At 37.6% G+C, this 17,674-nt stretch overlaps 1 protein-coding gene across 3 annotated transcripts in view; it reads left to right on the top strand.

Moving 5' to 3' along the window:
- cep192 (centrosomal protein 192) overlaps positions 1-17,674 on the top strand; it is a 45,255-nt gene that overhangs the window by 3,502 nt on the left and 24,079 nt on the right. For all 3 annotated transcript variants that reach the window (XM_082150221.1, XM_082150223.1, XM_082150222.1), the window contains exons 3-23: positions 1,393-1,503; positions 1,859-2,007; positions 2,187-2,248; positions 4,078-4,222; positions 4,318-4,430; positions 4,514-4,594; positions 4,805-4,954; positions 5,060-5,213; positions 5,299-5,507; positions 6,676-6,795; positions 6,867-7,263; positions 7,404-7,556; positions 9,859-9,923; positions 10,049-10,267; positions 11,847-11,988; positions 12,084-12,175; positions 12,273-13,365; positions 14,022-14,139; positions 14,298-14,445; positions 14,951-15,677; positions 15,766-15,914. In XM_082150221.1, the coding sequence (XP_082006347.1) occupies positions 1,393-1,503; positions 1,859-2,007; positions 2,187-2,248; positions 4,078-4,222; positions 4,318-4,430; positions 4,514-4,594; positions 4,805-4,954; positions 5,060-5,213; positions 5,299-5,507; positions 6,676-6,795; positions 6,867-7,263; positions 7,404-7,556; positions 9,859-9,923; positions 10,049-10,267; positions 11,847-11,988; positions 12,084-12,175; positions 12,273-13,365; positions 14,022-14,139; positions 14,298-14,445; positions 14,951-15,677; positions 15,766-15,914 (4,597 nt within the window). The remainder of the gene's footprint in view (positions 1-1,392; positions 1,504-1,858; positions 2,008-2,186; positions 2,249-4,077; positions 4,223-4,317; positions 4,431-4,513; positions 4,595-4,804; positions 4,955-5,059; positions 5,214-5,298; positions 5,508-6,675; positions 6,796-6,866; positions 7,264-7,403; positions 7,557-9,858; positions 9,924-10,048; positions 10,268-11,846; positions 11,989-12,083; positions 12,176-12,272; positions 13,366-14,021; positions 14,140-14,297; positions 14,446-14,950; positions 15,678-15,765; positions 15,915-17,674) is intronic.

Genomic DNA, 17,674 nt, shown 5'->3' on the forward strand with positions numbered 1-17,674 from the left:
AACGGACGAAGGGGGCAATTTCAACTAACGTTATATTCCCGCAAGCGGTAAGTAGTGATTTTATTAACGATAATTTACACTGTGTTATCTAGATCCAGCGTGATATTGTTTTTTCCTCGAGAGACATCATGGCTTGCAAACGAGCGAACGAAGCATGGCAGTTGCTCAGTGTTTGGATGTACAAATGAACACAAAGTATTTTTTTAGCTCCTTCATCCGTGCCTCTGAAGAACCAGTGGGTTATGTGAATTTCTGATGTGTAATTGTTCAAGTTCAAAGACAGATAATCTTTCTCTCAAAGTCGTTCAACACTGTTTATGCATCAGTAAATCGCGTTGCAGTGATAAGATCTTCATTCACGCGATCAACAGGCTGTCATCTGTTCAATGCTCATCTGCAACCTTTTATGTGATGGGAATAGATCTAAATACTTAAAAAACTTCTCATGATTCGTTAATCCCGATAGCTGTAATAGTAAAAACGTATAAAAGCTGTAATAGTAAAAGTTTTCCAGATAGCTCTACATGTAATGCCAGATATTTCATATGCAAGCATGTCAGCCAATCACAGCAGTGGGCAACAACACTGAAGTCTCACAGCACACGCCCCTTCAAACAGAGCGTTCAAATCAATAGATGAAATCAGGCTAGGAAATACGCCTTTTATTTCTAAATTATAACCAATTTTGATCTAAAAAACATACTAACATTATAAGGGCACCCCAGGAAACATTATAAAATAATAAAATAATCCATTCTACGGCACCTTTAAATGTTAAATATTTTATGGATTGTGATATTGACCTTGTTTGCCATGTAAATAGCCTCGACGCTAACATGGCTTTAAAATTTAAATGAACAAACAAACAGAAAGACTACTGAACAGTAGAAAGTGCAAAGTATAAAAAAACAACAACAAAAAAACAAGTGAAAATAAAGCTCTGTAAAATATTGTGCATTTTTACAACACTGTTATGAGTGTACCATTGGGTAACCAAAAGTGTTATGCCTACTTGCATGACATATTTCCTGTATTTGGCCCAAGTGTTCAAGTAGTAGACAAGTGTGCAGTGCAAAGACTGCAAGTGTAAGTATTGGCACAGGCCCTTAATCTGTGCATGCACTGAGTTTAACATGCATTTTGGAATGCAATGTGTGCCAATTTGTGGACAGATGATTACAGCATTTCTTATTCTACATGTATTGAGACATATTTGTAAACCTGTTGTGACAGAAACCTAAAGGTCTTCATGCAGTTTTCCAACCATGGGTGGAGGGTCAAAATAGTATTTAGTGTTATGGTCACATGCTGTACATATATTGCTGCTAACTTAAATGATTATACTGCCATTAAACACAAACAATGTTAATTGAGTTCATTTGTCCCTTTCAGAGTTACTGATGTTCAAGCATCATATTTAGAGGATGGGCAATTTTCCCTCATGCATTCCCAGGGGTCGGATGGAGGCAGGGACAAATTTGTTCTCAGCCTCAAAGAAGATTTGTAAGTGTTCAGCAGTTGTTAGAATTGTGAAAGACTGAAATTTCCTCTAGTCCAAAAAGTCTGCCAATATTTGCCAGTTTTAAGATTATTGCTGTCTATTTCAGATTTGACAGCAATGCTAGTTTCCCTTTGTCTACTTTTATTTAAAAAAAAAAAAAAATTTTATGTTGGTTAAAATGCTTTAATTTTAAAAATGTTATTTGTCTTAAGTTGTATGATGTAGAACTGTATCAATATTCTATCTGCCGTCAGCCAGTTATGAAACATTGAATAAATGAGTTCTCTCTCTCTCTCTCTCTCTCTCTCTCTCTCTCTCTCTCTCTCTCTGTCTTTCCTTTATTTTTAATTTTTTTAGAGACAGTGTCGATGACTTTATTCCAGTGAATCGGTTCTCTGACCTGTTGGTGAATGTTAATTTGGATGAAAACGAATCTGTTTCCAAAACCTCATCAGGAAGGGTGGCTCCACCTCTTGTGTCAGGTTCTGTTCCTCTACGGAATACAGGTACGTAATCTGCGGTTTTCTTTTTAGTTTTAGTTAAAGACTTGGCTTAAATTTAATGGCAGGTCTGATGATGTCTACTTGATAATGCATGATTGACACAGTATTTGTAAAATAGTGGAGTTTGGGTAACTTGTTCAAGCTGAGAAAAGTATTTTGAAATATATTTTTTCTTTCATTAGACATCTCAACTGGACTACTGTCATTCTCTCATTTTGGAGACAAACAAACAATGGCAGCTCAGGTACCTTTTAAAATTTTTTTTATATATATATTTAATTATAATAAAAAAGAACAGATTATTGAAGATTTTAGGCAAAATCTAAAAAAGAAAATGCATAAATGTGTTTTTGAGTGTTGAATTTCATACATCAGGCTTTTATGGCTCATATAATATGGTATAGATTGAAGAATATGGAGCTCATACTCAAGTAGGTGGGAAAAAAAACCCTTTTTTTTTTTTTTTTTTTTACTGAAATATAAATATCAGCAACTGCATCAAATTGCAAAAGTCATCCATGCACACAGTACAAAGTACCCTACCCATGTGAACTGTGAAACCAGTACTGACAACAAAAAAATCCAAAATAATGCATTTATTTAGTTTTTTTTGTCAATACTGGTCTTACAATACTGATTACTGAAGAAACAGTTTGTAAGGGCAAAAAACGTTTGTAATTAGGCTTGAAATACTGTGTTTCACGGTGTTCTGTGTACTCCGATTGCATTACTTGGCCACCATGGCACTGCCCCACTATCATTTTTTTAATTTTTATAGAAATAAAAAAAACATTTATTTTAGTTGGACAACGACGTTACAATTATAATCCGAAAGCGTCTGCTCTGCTTCATACAGAACGAGCTGTAGAGTCGCAGTGCAGTAAGAGTCAGATTTAACTTATTACATGACATTGTGAGAGATCACTGACAGGACAGCAGAGGATTTAGTGCTCAGCAGATCCTGAGCGTCATTAACAAATATCTTGTAAAATGTGTGGTCAGTACTGCCGCGTCCTATACACAGAGTATGTGGTATCGTGAATACAAAAGAGATCATAAAACAAAGTGCTTAGAACTATTTTATATTTAAAAATGAGTGACTGATTTGGAAAGTTAGTAATAAAATGAACAAATTAACACATTACATAGAAAAAGTGGCTGATTTACTATTATTGCATTTACCCTCCAAGACTTAATGCACAGATCATTTGACAGTATCAGATTTTGTTCCGTTTGCTATGGTCAATTTCCATTTCCATGGTGCTATAGATCACTGTCAATCAGATTTAATCGAGTGGTGTCGAACGGATTCTGCCTACCTTAAATGCATCTGATTGGCCATTGCGTTCATGTGCTCGTGTCTGTGATTGGCTACAAAGCTCAACGCTGCAAAAGATTTGTTGTAAATAGAAACATTTTATGCTCTTCAGACAAACACCCACAGGAACAATTTAAAGGTACCAGTACTGCAAAACGGCAGGTATTTTCACATTAAATGATCAAAGATAAATTTTGGTGGCCGTGAAAATATTTTCAATGCAGTAATAAACACTGTATAAATATAACTCTGTTATAACGAAGACATATTAGAAATATAGAATGACATGATATTTACATGCTTAGTTTTATGATCAAAGCTCTATAGTTTTAATTTTTTTGTGTGCCCAAAACATATAATGCAATTCAATATAATGATGATTGAGAGATGTACAAATAAGCGTTTCCTCAAAAGCCTGATGTATCATATTTGATGCATAATTGCTTCAGTTCAGGGAGTGTTTATCTTAAAATATACATATTAACAATATAAAAATGTATACTTGTCTTTCTGCTGTGAAATCTTTACTGATTTTTATAAAGTAAACTCATGTACCATAACCTGACGGGGAAAGTTTTTAGCGTTCTACTAAAAGGCAATTATGCTAAAATGATAAACTATCATTCAGATGACAAAAGGCATGTAGTAGATTTCACACAACAGGTTTTTCAGCAAAGTTTTGATGTCATGTTGTAAATTTACAGTAATTTGCGTATCAAATGACACAGTAGGGTTAAGCTTTCTTCTGTTCTTAGACCACATTGCTCCCAGTGATGATGGAGGAAGAGGAGGGCTCTGCCAGTGAAGGGACAGGAAGTGAAAGGTGCTGTGGCAGTGTCGCCAGCTTCCTGGCTAATGAGAAACTGATGTCTCTGGACAGCATGGACAGTGATATCACTGGTTAGTTAAGAATTCAAGTTATATCTTTGAAAGAGCTCTAAAGGACCAAGATAAACAAGGCAAAAATGTTTTGTTTTTGTTTTTTTGTCCTCTAGATGATGATATTGATGTGAACCAACTCCATGATGAGGAATTGGAGCTGTACTTCAACAAGTTGATGCCACCTGCAATGCAGAGAGGTCATGTGGAAGGACAAGAAATCTCTGTTGTGAGTTCTTTTGCTGGTTGTTTACAAAAGCTTACCTTTTTTTTTTTTTTTTTTTTTTAAATAACACTCGGTTCCTGTTGTAGGAGTTACCTTCCAGTTCATCTCAGCCCACCTCTACCAAACCAGAAAGGAACAGACACAATTTCCATGATGACTATGACCAAGTATGGGCTAATCGTCATAAAATTAAATCAAAATTGACCTCATTTACTTTCATGATGCATGCTTCTGGTATTGTTGCCAATGTTTGATATCCATATTAATAATATTCCCAAAAATGTTTAGTCTTATTAATCTTTTAGCAGTATGTATTAAATTTCCCTGGCTTCTGAAACTATTCGGCTAACGTTTGCTCTTGCGGTGTCAATCCACAGAGGGATTTTCACATGCCTGATGTACGTCTGGCAGCCACAGGTATGGATTCCTGTCCTGCAAGTGATGAAGAGGACACAGAGGACGAGCTAGAGGCTTTACAGAACCGGAGCAGAGCAAGATTTCTGCTACCAAGTACCTCCAGACAACCGGTTTGTCTTAGACTCCTTTCTGCTCACATTATCAATGGCTTTTATTTTGACCAGATCCAAACACCACGAAAATAATTTTGTATTGCAATATTTCTGTATGATCAGGTTGGGGAGAGCCATCGGCCTCATTTTCGACCAGGGTTGGAAGGAGGGAGCTCTGATGATGAGTTACAGACTGCAGGGAGGAACACTGACACCAGGACAGGCATTGAGCACCGCTGCTCTGCAGAGGGACAGGTCATCAACTCGCCCATTACTGGTAAAGTGCTCTTTATTAAATATAAAAAGCTATGTTTATTATATAAAATCACCGGAATTTCCTCACTGTTTCTCTGTGGTGTCAGGTGATGGAGGAGGAGGAGATGGGAGTAGTGGGAGTGATGAGGAGGGAAATGATGGAGGCGTATCTACTGTTCCTTTGCCTCCCACCACAGTTCAGAGCACCTATGATGTGCTGCGTGGCCTGGGCATCGTGGGTGGAAGCGGAGAGACCCGAAATGATGATCAGCTTCAGACTTTGCTAAGCAGATCAGGCATGATTATGCATGACCAGGTAAAGTTAGTGGCATGTAAGCAATTAATAATGATCAATGTAAAATTTTATGTTTTTAAACAACATGAAAATGCCATTTAGTTTTGAGGAAGTTACTTTGGACCTTCGTCTTTCTAAGCTTCCCATTTTAAGAGTTGCACTAAGCTAAAAAAACATAGCTTTCTGCTCTGAAAACATACATGTATACGTCCCTTAAAAAGCTTAAAAGAAAATGCAGAATGTTTTTTTTTTTTTTTTAAATGTATTGCCAGGGTTTTCCTGGGTCAAAAATGGTCTTCTGTGGTGGCAAACTAATACAGCCATCCACACATAGAGTACTAAGTACCCTACCCATATGAACTGCGAGCCCAGTACTGAAAATATATCCAAAATAAATGCAAAGAAGCAGTTTGTAATTTTAATTTAATCTATTTATTCATTAAATAAAAACAATCACTGTCAGCAGGACAAATCATAAAACAAAGTGCTTGGAACTATTTTATATTTAAAAATGTTAATTCATATGTAAAAAGTCACTGATTGACTGATTTGAAAGTAAACACGACAGAAAAAGTGGCAGGTCTATTATTTTGCATTTACACTCCAAGAATTTGTTTGACATACCTGATCAGATTGTTTTATTTTGTCTATGGTTAATCACTATCAATCGGATTCAGTCGCGCATTTAAATATGTTTGTCAATCTAGAGACTTTGCAATGTGTTGTTAGCGGCATGAAAAATATGTATTATATGCAGAAAGCGATCAAAGATCACTGCCTTTATAATCACTGAAGCTGCCAATTGCTTCAGTTCGTACATAAAGCTGCGTTCTTGTGAAAACTCCCGTAACAGATTTGTCTGTGATTGGCTACAAAGCTCAACGCTGCAAAAACACGTTGTAAACTCTTTTTGCAGAGCGCTTACACAAACACTCAAAGAAGTGATTTAAAGCTTTTTAAAGCAGCCAGGTATCAGCAGGTATCAGTACTGCTGAATGACAGGTGTCGTCACATTAAATAAGCAATAATCAAATAAAACTTTTGTTAAATGATCAAAGATTAATTTTCAATGCAGGATTTTTTTTATTTATTATTTTTTATTTAGTTTATTTTATGCATATTTTACCATAATTAAACAAATCATTGCACAATTACAGATTGTATTTTAGTTTATTTTGGATATTTTCAGATGGGTGATCGTGTTGGTCCAGTTGGCACAGGGGAGGCTGGTCATGCTGCAGTGGCATCTGGACCTGTCAGTCGATGCCCAGTCAATTGGAGCATGAGCCTGGACCGACAGGAGGCTCTTGTAAGTCTTTTTCTGTTTCCTTTTGCTGTAGTAAAAATTGTTGATACCCTTAACACTTTTCTCATTAACAGGATGCAATGGATAACCCATCAGAAGTTCATCTGGACTCCATTTACTTGAGGGCAGGTGTTGGCCACAACCCTCAGGACATTTCTGCTTCAGTCAATCCCTTCCTTCAGGGCACCCAGAGCAGTTTTCACCTCTCTCAGCTTCTTCAGGAATCGCATAATAAAACAGAGCAAAGGGTCTACCTGGCCAACACTGTGGATCTCGGTGCCATGGGCCTACGTGATGGCCCTTGTGGAGATTCTCCGGGTCTCAAGGAGCAGAGCGCCAGCAGTAAAGATAATCAACCTGAAGAGTCTCTGGATGCTAGGTACCTTTCCCAGAGCTTTAATGAGAATCATGAGGAACATAATGATATTTGGAATCGTCAACCAGATAATATGGAGCTTGAGTTACAGCAAGGTAACTTGCTTTTTCTTCCATTTCTAATGTAATGATGTCAGTAATTTCTCTGAAGTTTGTAGTATTACATAAATATTTTTTTGAATACTTTAAGAAACTATATTCATGATCTAGAAATTAAATGTTCAATATCTCCTCAGGCGAAAATGCCACTCATAGTGTGGTCTATCAGAATGAAGAGGGAAAGTGGGTCACTGATTTGGCGTATTACTCTTCCTTTGAGAAGGAAATGGAGGCCAATATGCCTGAGGAAGTTGCTGTGCAGTTCCAGTCTGAAGATTTTCTTGCTGGAAGTAAGTGAAATGCAGTGATTTTTCTCATCCTTAAAGGTGACGTATGTAATTGCAAAAACATTTTTCAAACAACCTTGCAAATGACCCTTTTATGCATTGCACCTCCCCCAAATCACAAACACAGCTCTTATAGGTGCATGTAAAGGAATGTCTCAATGGGTAAAAGTAGGTTACTTTCAATAAGATACAACATATGACGCATAGCAACAAAGCTAGAAGTATTCCTAATGAGGGAACAATTGAATAGGCTAACACTTTGTCTAGAGCAAATTGCAAGCATCTCTGTTATAATAAACCCATCCTACGGGCACACTTTTTGTCTCTGCTGTTCGTAGTGGTGCAGTAAATCTACACTTTGCTGGAGAAGTGTTTATAAACTTTGTATCTTCAGCAGCACAAACACAGTCCTGTAATCTGCCCTGGTTGTTTTGGTTGTCAAGTACTCACATGCCTATAGACTGAACATGTAATTTGCATGCGCATGACGTCACTGTTTTCACACATTCGCATTTTCACCATCACAAATTCACCTAATGTTTTAATGGTGTCTGGGCGGCTTAATGTTTACACTTTGGGGGAAGATAAACCCAAGAAAATGAATGTTAACATACTTCACATTTAATGAAAATGTAATTTTGGGGTTTACAGGGTTCCAGACTGCGACCATTTTTTGAGAATGTGCGAGTTAAAATTTTATGTGGTCGCATTTGTGCGAGTGCATGGTCTGGTCGTTAAATTCACGCATGAATTTTCCTGCATTGAACTTGTTTTAGCGCCCGCCAAAGTGAATTTTGGGAGAGGGAGAGGGAGACCAAAGTTTCATGTGGAGCATTCGGAGATATATATTTTTTTTTTTTCTGAATTACCGCTAGGTGTGAATTGTGCTAAATAAGTTGCCTTCTCTTCTCTGAAAAGCGTTCCGGACATTCAGCTGACATAAAACAACACTTTAATTAAATGAAAAAAAACTATCCAGTGATAAAATGTTTTCTGTATTGACACAAATCCACGTCCAACACGTCCAATTCGCGAACTAATGACTCCTTTGAACCGATTCAGTTTAATGAATGGTTAAAACAACTGATCTTTCCAACAGTGAACTCAGGAGACGTCTGAATCTGTGTATAACTAATCAGTAACACTTTACAATAAGGTTCTATTTATTACATAAAAAGTAAAATAAAAAATTATAATAAAAAATAAAACCACTTGTTTTTTTGAAAAGCATATGACTACATTTTTCCACACAGTGCTATCAAGAATCGATAAGAGAATCGTTAAAGAATCGGATCGATCATCAGAATCGTCAGTGGCATTATTATTGATAAAATCTTATCAATTCCCATCCCTATGTGAAGACAGTAAAATTATAATCAAACATTAAAGAGCATACATGTTTTTTTAATAGTTTTTTTTGAGAGTTAAAAGATTAAAACATTTTGCTAACATGAGGTATTGTGTCACTGTCAGTCTTTTTACATCAGTGCAAAACTAAGGTATGCAGATTAAGACCACTATTCATCAGCATGCATTGATTAATCCCATGGCATGTATAAAAAAATTTAAAAAGGTGCGACCAAATCATATGCTGGTGCGACCAACTGAGAAAGTTGGTAGCACCAGTGCAACCAGTGGAAAGGTTAGTCTGGAGCCCTGGTTTACTATTCCTCAATTGACTCAACCTCAGATTTACTTTTTTCTGTAGAGAACACAAAAAAGGTATTAAGCCAATTTAATGAAAATGAATGCAGACTACAATCTTTTGTATAGCTGAAGCAGCAGAGCATGGCACAAGCAATGCCAAAGTTATGAGTTTGATTCCCAGGGAATGCTTTGAACTAATGAAATGGATTCCTTGAATGCAATGCAAATTGCTTTGGGTAATCTTTTATTTTTTATGTTTTTTTTAATCTGCCAAATGCATACATGTAAAAGTCTTCCAAAGCCATATTATAGCTTTGTATGAGGAAAGTGACAAGTTATTCACTGATTTCCTTTGCATTTTAATGAGAGAAATAGCAATGCTCAGTTTGTGAATGAACTGTTCTTTTGAGTCAGATCTTGTTGATTCATTTCACAAGCCGAATTATCTATATGATGTTTTTTTTATTTTGTATTATTGTAATGGGCTGGCAAGTCATTTTAACCACCTGGTGGTTATTCAATTTCTCCTGTAATGTTCCACTTGTGAAAGATAGTCAAACGTGTTTGGAACAACATCAAAATTAGTAAATTGACACATTTTTGAGTTATGCCGTAAAAATTTATAATTAATTTAAAGGATTATGTTGTCCTCCCTTAGGCCAGGCTATGGACAAGATAGTTGAGGATCAGGAGGAGTTTGAAAAGGAGCACCGGTTTATGCAGGTATGAATGGTTCTCTTTAGGTTTTTTGAGTTCAGCCAAACTGGAACTAAAGTCCATTTTACACAAAGGCACCATATATGTGATTGAGGAACCAACAAATTAGTTTTTCTTTTGTGTTCTGGTAGGAAGAGCAGATTCAAGCTGTAAATATGAGTGAAGTTCTGGGAGACACCTCTTGGAAAACCCCAACAAGTAACAACATCCTCATGAGGGCCTCCCAGGTCTCCTCTGAACTCGAGGCTGGGAACCAAAGTTATCTGCGCATTTCACTGGGGGAGTTTTTTCAGAGGCGCTCTGAAGCTCTGGGGTGTCTTGGTAGCAGTGACGAGGACAATATTAAAAGGGTAAGAACTCTATATCTGTCCCAAAAACCTGCTTGGGCAGTCTTCTAAGACAACATCCTAACTGCAATGTTCACTGTATGCCATGCAAATGTCTCAGGCCATGCAAAGTGTGCTAGCAACTCGATCACGATTGCATAACCCTTTCTGTAGATTACACTGAATGGAGACAGCAATGCAAAAATCTTGGGCTGGCTTCCCATGGTATGCATGGATTTGTTAATGTGTATCTTTAATGTAGTGTAAGTCAATTGTGCATTTAGAATTTGGCTGAGGGACAGGTCACACGAGTCGCACTGTCTAGCACAGCGTCACTGCTGAAAGTTGACAGTGCACTAAAAGACAATGGAATAAATTGCAGTCAGTTTTTCCTTTTTTTTAATACAAGCACCAATAATGTAAGTAGCCTTTTTCTTTTTTAATAGCACTTTATTTTTTATGAACCTAAGGGTAAAAGTTCTTTGTTGTCACATTTCTCGGAATTGTGTGCCTCATTTTATTTAAAGTTAAACAGAAAAGTTCCATGTTTCCCACAGCACAGCTCGCTCGGAGCGTTCAATGTCGGTTCTATACTGTGAAACTTCAATTAATGTTAATGCATTTGTTTCAATCACTGAATGAAGCCTGCTATATTTGCGGCAAGAGTCGCGACCTTAAGTTGCTTGCACAAAACTCTTGATCAGCACTCAACATGTGCTTATTGTTGTTCATTTAAACCGTTATGCGCAGAGAGAGCGCGAGAGAGAGAGAGTGCCTGCGAGTGAGCGAGACTGAGGTCTGCGGTCTTGGCCATTAGCTTATTTACTTGGTTTTGTGTTGGTAATACATTGTCAAATGTGTTTAAACTTAAATTAACTACCTATACAAGTTATGTATGTCTCTTTGTATTAATTTGTCCTGTTATTGACGTAATGCGCGTCATTGAAAAAATGCGCAACCAGATGTTCGAATAGTTAGAATATTTGTGTGTTTTTTAGAGGGAATATTCGAACGTCATTTTTGAGCAATTTTGACAGCCCTATTGACCAGTCCTGCTCCTGGAGGGCCACATTCCTGAAGAGTTTTTAGCTCCAACCTTCTTGCATCTGAAATTGCATACTCCCCTACTATATAGTAGGTAAAAACAGTATGTGAAAAGAGTATGTCCAAATTCACGCAGTATTCATAAAAAAGTTGGCTGAAAGTACCTAGATGACCTACTATTTCTGGCAAGATACTAAAGTGTGCATACAATGGACATTTTACTATCTCATGAGGCCACTGGGAGAGGATTTGTGAATGCAATGAAGGAACATTACAATGACAACATCACAAATGTAGTATGTTCGCATTACATTTATACCACATATTAAATAATTACTTATTCAAAATTAAGTACTTACTCAGAGCGTATGCGATTTCGGACGTAGCCTAGAAGTTTCTAGTAAGCCTGAAGACTGCTGATTCAGGTGTTTAATTGGGGCTTGAGTAAAACTCTACTGGAAGGTGGCGCTCTAGGATCAAGGTTGGATGCCCCTACCGCAGAGTCTTCAGAACCAAGTTTACCTGACAGATTGTCAACCATTTGATGTTTGTTTTTCAGCCATCTTTTGGGTATTTCATTACCTCTCCTGAGAAGAGGGAACCTTTTGCGTTACTCCGGCCCTCAGATTTGTTCTCCAGAGGAAGTTCCATCCACATTGAGATGGTTCAGCAAAGTGATGCTGATGAGACTCTTAATCAAGGTGCATTCAACGTACTTCTCACATTAGTTTAATTTGTTATTTAATTATTTATTTATTTTTGATAAGTAATTTGATATCCTTTATGTGAACTACAGATGATCTAGATAAGACTCTTGAGCCCAACACAACTGAAGCTGCACATGAGAAAAATGTGCAACCACAAACAAATGAGGGGCAGGTTTCCCAGGTATTCACAACAGTTTAGATTTGGACTGCTGCCATATAGTCTTTTAAAAATGTGCAATAATTTTGAAACCTTTTTCCTTTGTCTAATTTTGTATTAGATCTCTGCACAATATGAAGATAACGAGGTCTCTGGCCATAGTTCAGAATCGCCCAACTCCAGCAGCAACCTTATGCTCAGCATCAGTACAATTGCCTCTGCAATTGCTGATGCCTCCATCAGCTCAGATCCAGCACAGCTTGCTGCCATGATCATGGAGCTGTCCAAACGGAGTCGCTCTAAAAGCCGCCAGCAAGTAGCAGAAGAGTCCATTATCAGTCCTTTAGCAGCCTTACATCAGAATGGTCTACCAGAGGACCTGCAGAAGACCACATCATTGGGAGACCTTAGTACTCCCGACATGGAGAAATATCTGAAGAGGGCTGAGGTCTCAAGTAGCGACAGTGATGGATCTACTTCTCAGTCCTGCTTGGACATCCTCACTTTGGCTGATAGTTTGGCCAGTTCTAATAAGCAGACTCAACAGCAGTTGGTGACTCTGGAAAATGGAACCACCCATAAAAATGAAGAGAATTCATTAATGGAAGAGCAAGCAGCAAACAAAAAATGTCAGGTTCTGGCAAGTAAAGCATCCAAACAAATAGAGGACACTTATGTTATTTCACCAAATCCAAGGTCAGATGCCAAACGAAGTTCAATTCCTCGACCTAAGTCAAGCAGTTTACCAACTGGCACTGCCACTGCGCATCCTGCCAAAAGATCTTTAGGTTCTGGCCAGTCATCATCTTCGACGTCCTTGAAACCAAAACCTGGCTTTGAGAAAAACAAAAATGACTATTGTGCAAAACCATCCACCAATAAAAGTGTCCCTGAATCCAGGATCAAAATAGGAACTGCTCGACCACAAGTAGCCAGCAGTTCCACCACAGGTAACCGCCGATCTCTGAAAGGTGACGGGTCCACATCAACACCTGCTTTTGGCCCAAAGACCTCACCTGGCCGTCGAAGTGGTGGCAGCTCATCATTGAAGACCTCCCCACACAAACCCGGGACAACGGGAGGCCAGACAGACAAACCTGTCATTAACCAGGCACGATCACCTAGAAGCCCTAAAGCCTCCCAGTCTGTTTCAAAAGAGAAAATTGCAGCTGTTGATCGACAGGATTCACTGCCAGCAACAGAGGAAAAATTTGGTATCTATTTTATTTTTATTTTTAACATGTAAAACCTGTCGTAGTGCTGGTTTTATAGTTAGGGTGCTATTTTCGAAATCCATGTTATTGATTTTATTGTAAACAATTCATCCATGCATCTTCTAGTGAAAAGGCAGACTTCTCTCTCATTTAGGTCACATAAATCTCGTTTATTTCTTAGTCAACTAAAAGCTTGCATTTAGGTCTGCCTCTATCCATTCAGCAACTGATGAATAGAACCAAGTCTCAAACCTACAAAAAAAAAAAAAAAATGATACACTATGGAAGAAGAGATCTGTCACTACTTCCATTTCATCATGACTTTAATAAAGGGCTGTCAGTTTAAGAATTTAATTCAGTTGACTGGCTCAGGTCTCACTTCAGACAGTTTTTGTAATATCTGCAAAGTTTTTATCCGCCATAATAATGTCATGTGTTTGAATTCTACTAATTTGTGGTCTTTACTCTGCAAATATTGAGATGCTGATTGCTAAATGCGATGCATGGCATATATAATTTGATACATTTTGTTATCAGTCCTTGTTAGATTTCTTTTAATTTCATTTAATCTCTTGTCTGTGCTTATATTTTCATGACTATCATACAAGCTTCAGAAAATGAAGGACAGCAACTGTATTTACTACTTTTTATTAAAGGCTCGCCTGAGAGCGGTGCCCCTGGTGTTGTGGAGGTCACCCATTGTAATTTCAGACCGTCCACCTCCCCTCTTACGCACTCCAGTCCAAGCCAGGTCTCCGTTCTAAGTGGATATGGGTAAAAAAAATTAAAATACTTGTTTCATATCTCACAGATTTCCATCTCGCTTTTTTTGTGGTGTAAGCCACATTTAAATTTCTCTGTGTTATAATTATTTTTGGTTGGCTGAACCGCAATGACATAGTTTGACACTTATCCGTGTGTTTTGGAAATAGGGAGACGTCTCCGTGCTCACCCAGTAGTGGAAAGGATGCTGGAGATCCTGATTCCCCACAGTCTCATTGTTCAAGCCCAACTCTCAGCAGGCTGACTTACCTCTCCATTAATGAGAACACTTGCATGCCCACCCCTGACCACCATAAGGTGAGGGTTTTTTTAATACCCATTTTAGTTTTATGTTGATTACAATATTAATTGGCTATTTGAGATGTAAAGTTGTTGCTGCTTTATTAACCCTGATAATCAAAAACCTAAGTTGCTTCAGTTAAGTGTTCATTTTTAAATATTGCTAACCATTTGAAATGTATTCTTACATTTACTGTATAAAAAGCAATAAAGTTTTAACAGAAAAAAGACGTGCACCACGACAGTTCTAGAATTATACTAAAAAAAGTATAAATGACAATCAGACGACAGAGCATGTACAAAAGCAAATTTTGTTATTAAAAAAAAACTTTGTTGCTAAATCTGTTATTGGTTAATGTTCACAGAGTAACGTTTGGGTAAAATTCAAGCAAGCTACCTTGCTCTTGTAGATATGGCCATTGGAAGCCCATATTAGTTGACCACTATTTGATATTGATCGTGATGCCACTGATTTGCTTTATGGTTTAAATGTACAGAAGAATCTTTTTCTCTGCTTCTTCAGAAAAACACCTCAATAGCTTTAAGCACCACTATAATCAGAGCCAGCCCAACTCCTCCAGTGGAGCCGTTTGATAATGGGAATGTTTTGAGTTCCTTAAAGAGTCCAGAACCTCTTTGCCACTCTGAAATTCCAGGACTCAACCAAAAGACCTCAGAACTGGGCTCACGTAGCCAGAGTGAAAATGACTTCCATAAAGAAGAAAACGGATACGCTAATGGCAACCACCAGTCTGAGCCTGGGCCGAGGTTGTACACTCAAGGGGATTCTGGGTACTCGAGCAAGATGAACATTCAGCATCCACCTGGGACATCCACAGAACCGACGCACCAATTGTTGCCTCGTGTCTTGGGGTCTGGGTCTTGTTTTGGTGTTGCGGATGACTTGACATATGGGCCAGTTCCGAGCTACAGCTCTCAGGGTCCCCGGCCAAACATTTCCAGCCTCCTAACAGGACGTTCCCTCTTCAGTTCCCAACTGGCACAGCAGTATCTGAGCTCAGAGGGTCCTCTACATGCTCCTCCATATCAGATTGGAGGGCCATCTGGTTTGTATGGAGTATCAGCTGCAAACCCATCAATGGGACACATGCATATCCCTGGATCTACAAGTCTTCAGTCTGGTTACCTGAACACCGGTCAACAACATCCTCCGCATTATCCAGTCAGCAAGAATTATGGACAGCCAAATGCTGGCTCATGGGCCGCACGAGATCTGGCAGATCTTAGAAGTGAGTGGAATTGTTCATGTATTTCAAAGACATCAGTGTTATGAAGGAATTTCTTAAAAGAAAAACTTTTTTTTCACTTGCACTTTAGCTCAAGTAATAGTTCCAAATGAGCTGAAGTTTTCCAGTTCTTGCTGTGTGGGAATTGCCTCTCAGACATCCCTCAACATCTTCAACCAATCTGAGCGCTGGCAGCAAGTTTCCATCTCCATCACAAGCCTATCCATTGATGGAGAGAAGGTAAGAAAATCTGTCAAATGTAGTCTAGATCAGTGGTTCTCAACAAAGAGGCCTCAGCAAAATTTCAGTGGGGCTTTAAGATGATGTGAAGATTGATGCATTTAAATGGTTGTTTAGCAACAAATGAATATATATAATCAAAAAGTTGCCTTATGTGCAATATACATTTTTATATACAACTCACAGTTTGAGTGTTTAATAATAAATTAATCAAATTATTTTTATTAAAGGAACTTTAAAGTTTTCATTCACTGAAAATGAAAAGTTAGAAAGCAATTCATTAAGAAATTTGTTTTAGTGCATCACTATGTAAAATTGAGTAGGACAAAGAAAGTATTAAAATAATCTTAAAACAACAAAAATTAAGACATTTCTTATTTTATTAGAAAACCTGTGAAAACCATGTAAATGAGAAAAATAAAAAAATTCAGTTGTCATTTTTATAATGACTATACATTTTTCTATATTCACTTTACGTTTTGTAAATGCTCTAGATGGAGGCCAAGCTCAAATGTTCAAATAGTTATAAACGTCTGGAAAAGGCATGTAAATTCATTCATCAGTGGCAACATTGAAGAATGTTCGGCTCCTAAAACTTCTGGAGTCCTGCTTTATGAAAAATTATAAAAACTAGAAATGAGTATTGGGCCTTCAAATATTTTGTGTGGATAATGGTGGCCTTGGGTAGCCTGACTACGTCAGACTTCGTACTTCCGCTCAATTTCAGTTCGCTTCTGTACTCAGTCTGAGATAGCGACCTATCTCCCAGTTTTCCTCCAGCCTCAAAACAGCCGGCCAATCAATGAACAGAGGGCGGGCTGAGAGCCGTGACGTAGACGCTGATTGTACCGTGGATGCGTAGATTTACTTCTAGAGCCCGACCGATAAAGGAGTTTTAAGGCCGATACCGATACAAATATTTGGTGATTTAAAAATCAGATATTCCGATATATCGGCCGATATATATATATATTTTTTTAAATCCAGAAACGCGTAACAAAACATGAACAGATTTCCCTAACATTAGTTATTTGTCGTTATTTAAGAGTCCTCAGCCTTACTAAAATAATATGATAATGCAGTTTAAAAATAAACTTGTTTGTTTTATTGTCACAACAGAACAGAATATATTAAAGTTCTGATAAATATAATGTATAAAAATACAAACTTAAGATATGAAACTTAAAGTCCTTTGAACAAAAAAGTCAACTATTATTATTAATATTGACAGTTCAATTATGTAATAATGTGTGTGTGTGAAGAACTGATAAGATTGTAAATGTGTACCTTGAAATGCAATGTAAGTCGCTTTTGATAAAAGCGTCTGCCACATGTCAATGTTAAACCTTATAATTACAATGTCAACTTGCTTATCCCTTTACCTGCACTCTTTTAATTCTATCCATCTATTCCATCAAGCTACAACAAACCATTTTCAATGATCATTTGCTGCCTGCCTTCTAAAATCTACTACTTAGTGATGCACTAAATACATTATGTGACTCGTTAATGCTGCGGCTAAACGAAGTCAGCAACGCACACTTGGATTTCACACACGTGTAAAAGAAAAGCTAACTTTTATGCACAGGCTATGTTTGATACTTTTTCTCTATGTCTAAATGTTCACTCCTCGCGTGCCTAACTTACATTTTACAATGCAGAAACTGGAACTACAGATATGCTAGTTATAAATACAGTAATCATTACTTTATTTAGGCAGAATAAGTTCGTTGTGATTTCCGAGCTCATTAGCCGCGTTT

This window comes from Leuciscus leuciscus (assembly GCF_965113295.1).
Source record: "Leuciscus leuciscus genome assembly, chromosome: 20".
NCBI classification, from domain to species: domain Eukaryota; kingdom Metazoa; phylum Chordata; class Actinopteri; order Cypriniformes; family Leuciscidae; genus Leuciscus; species Leuciscus leuciscus.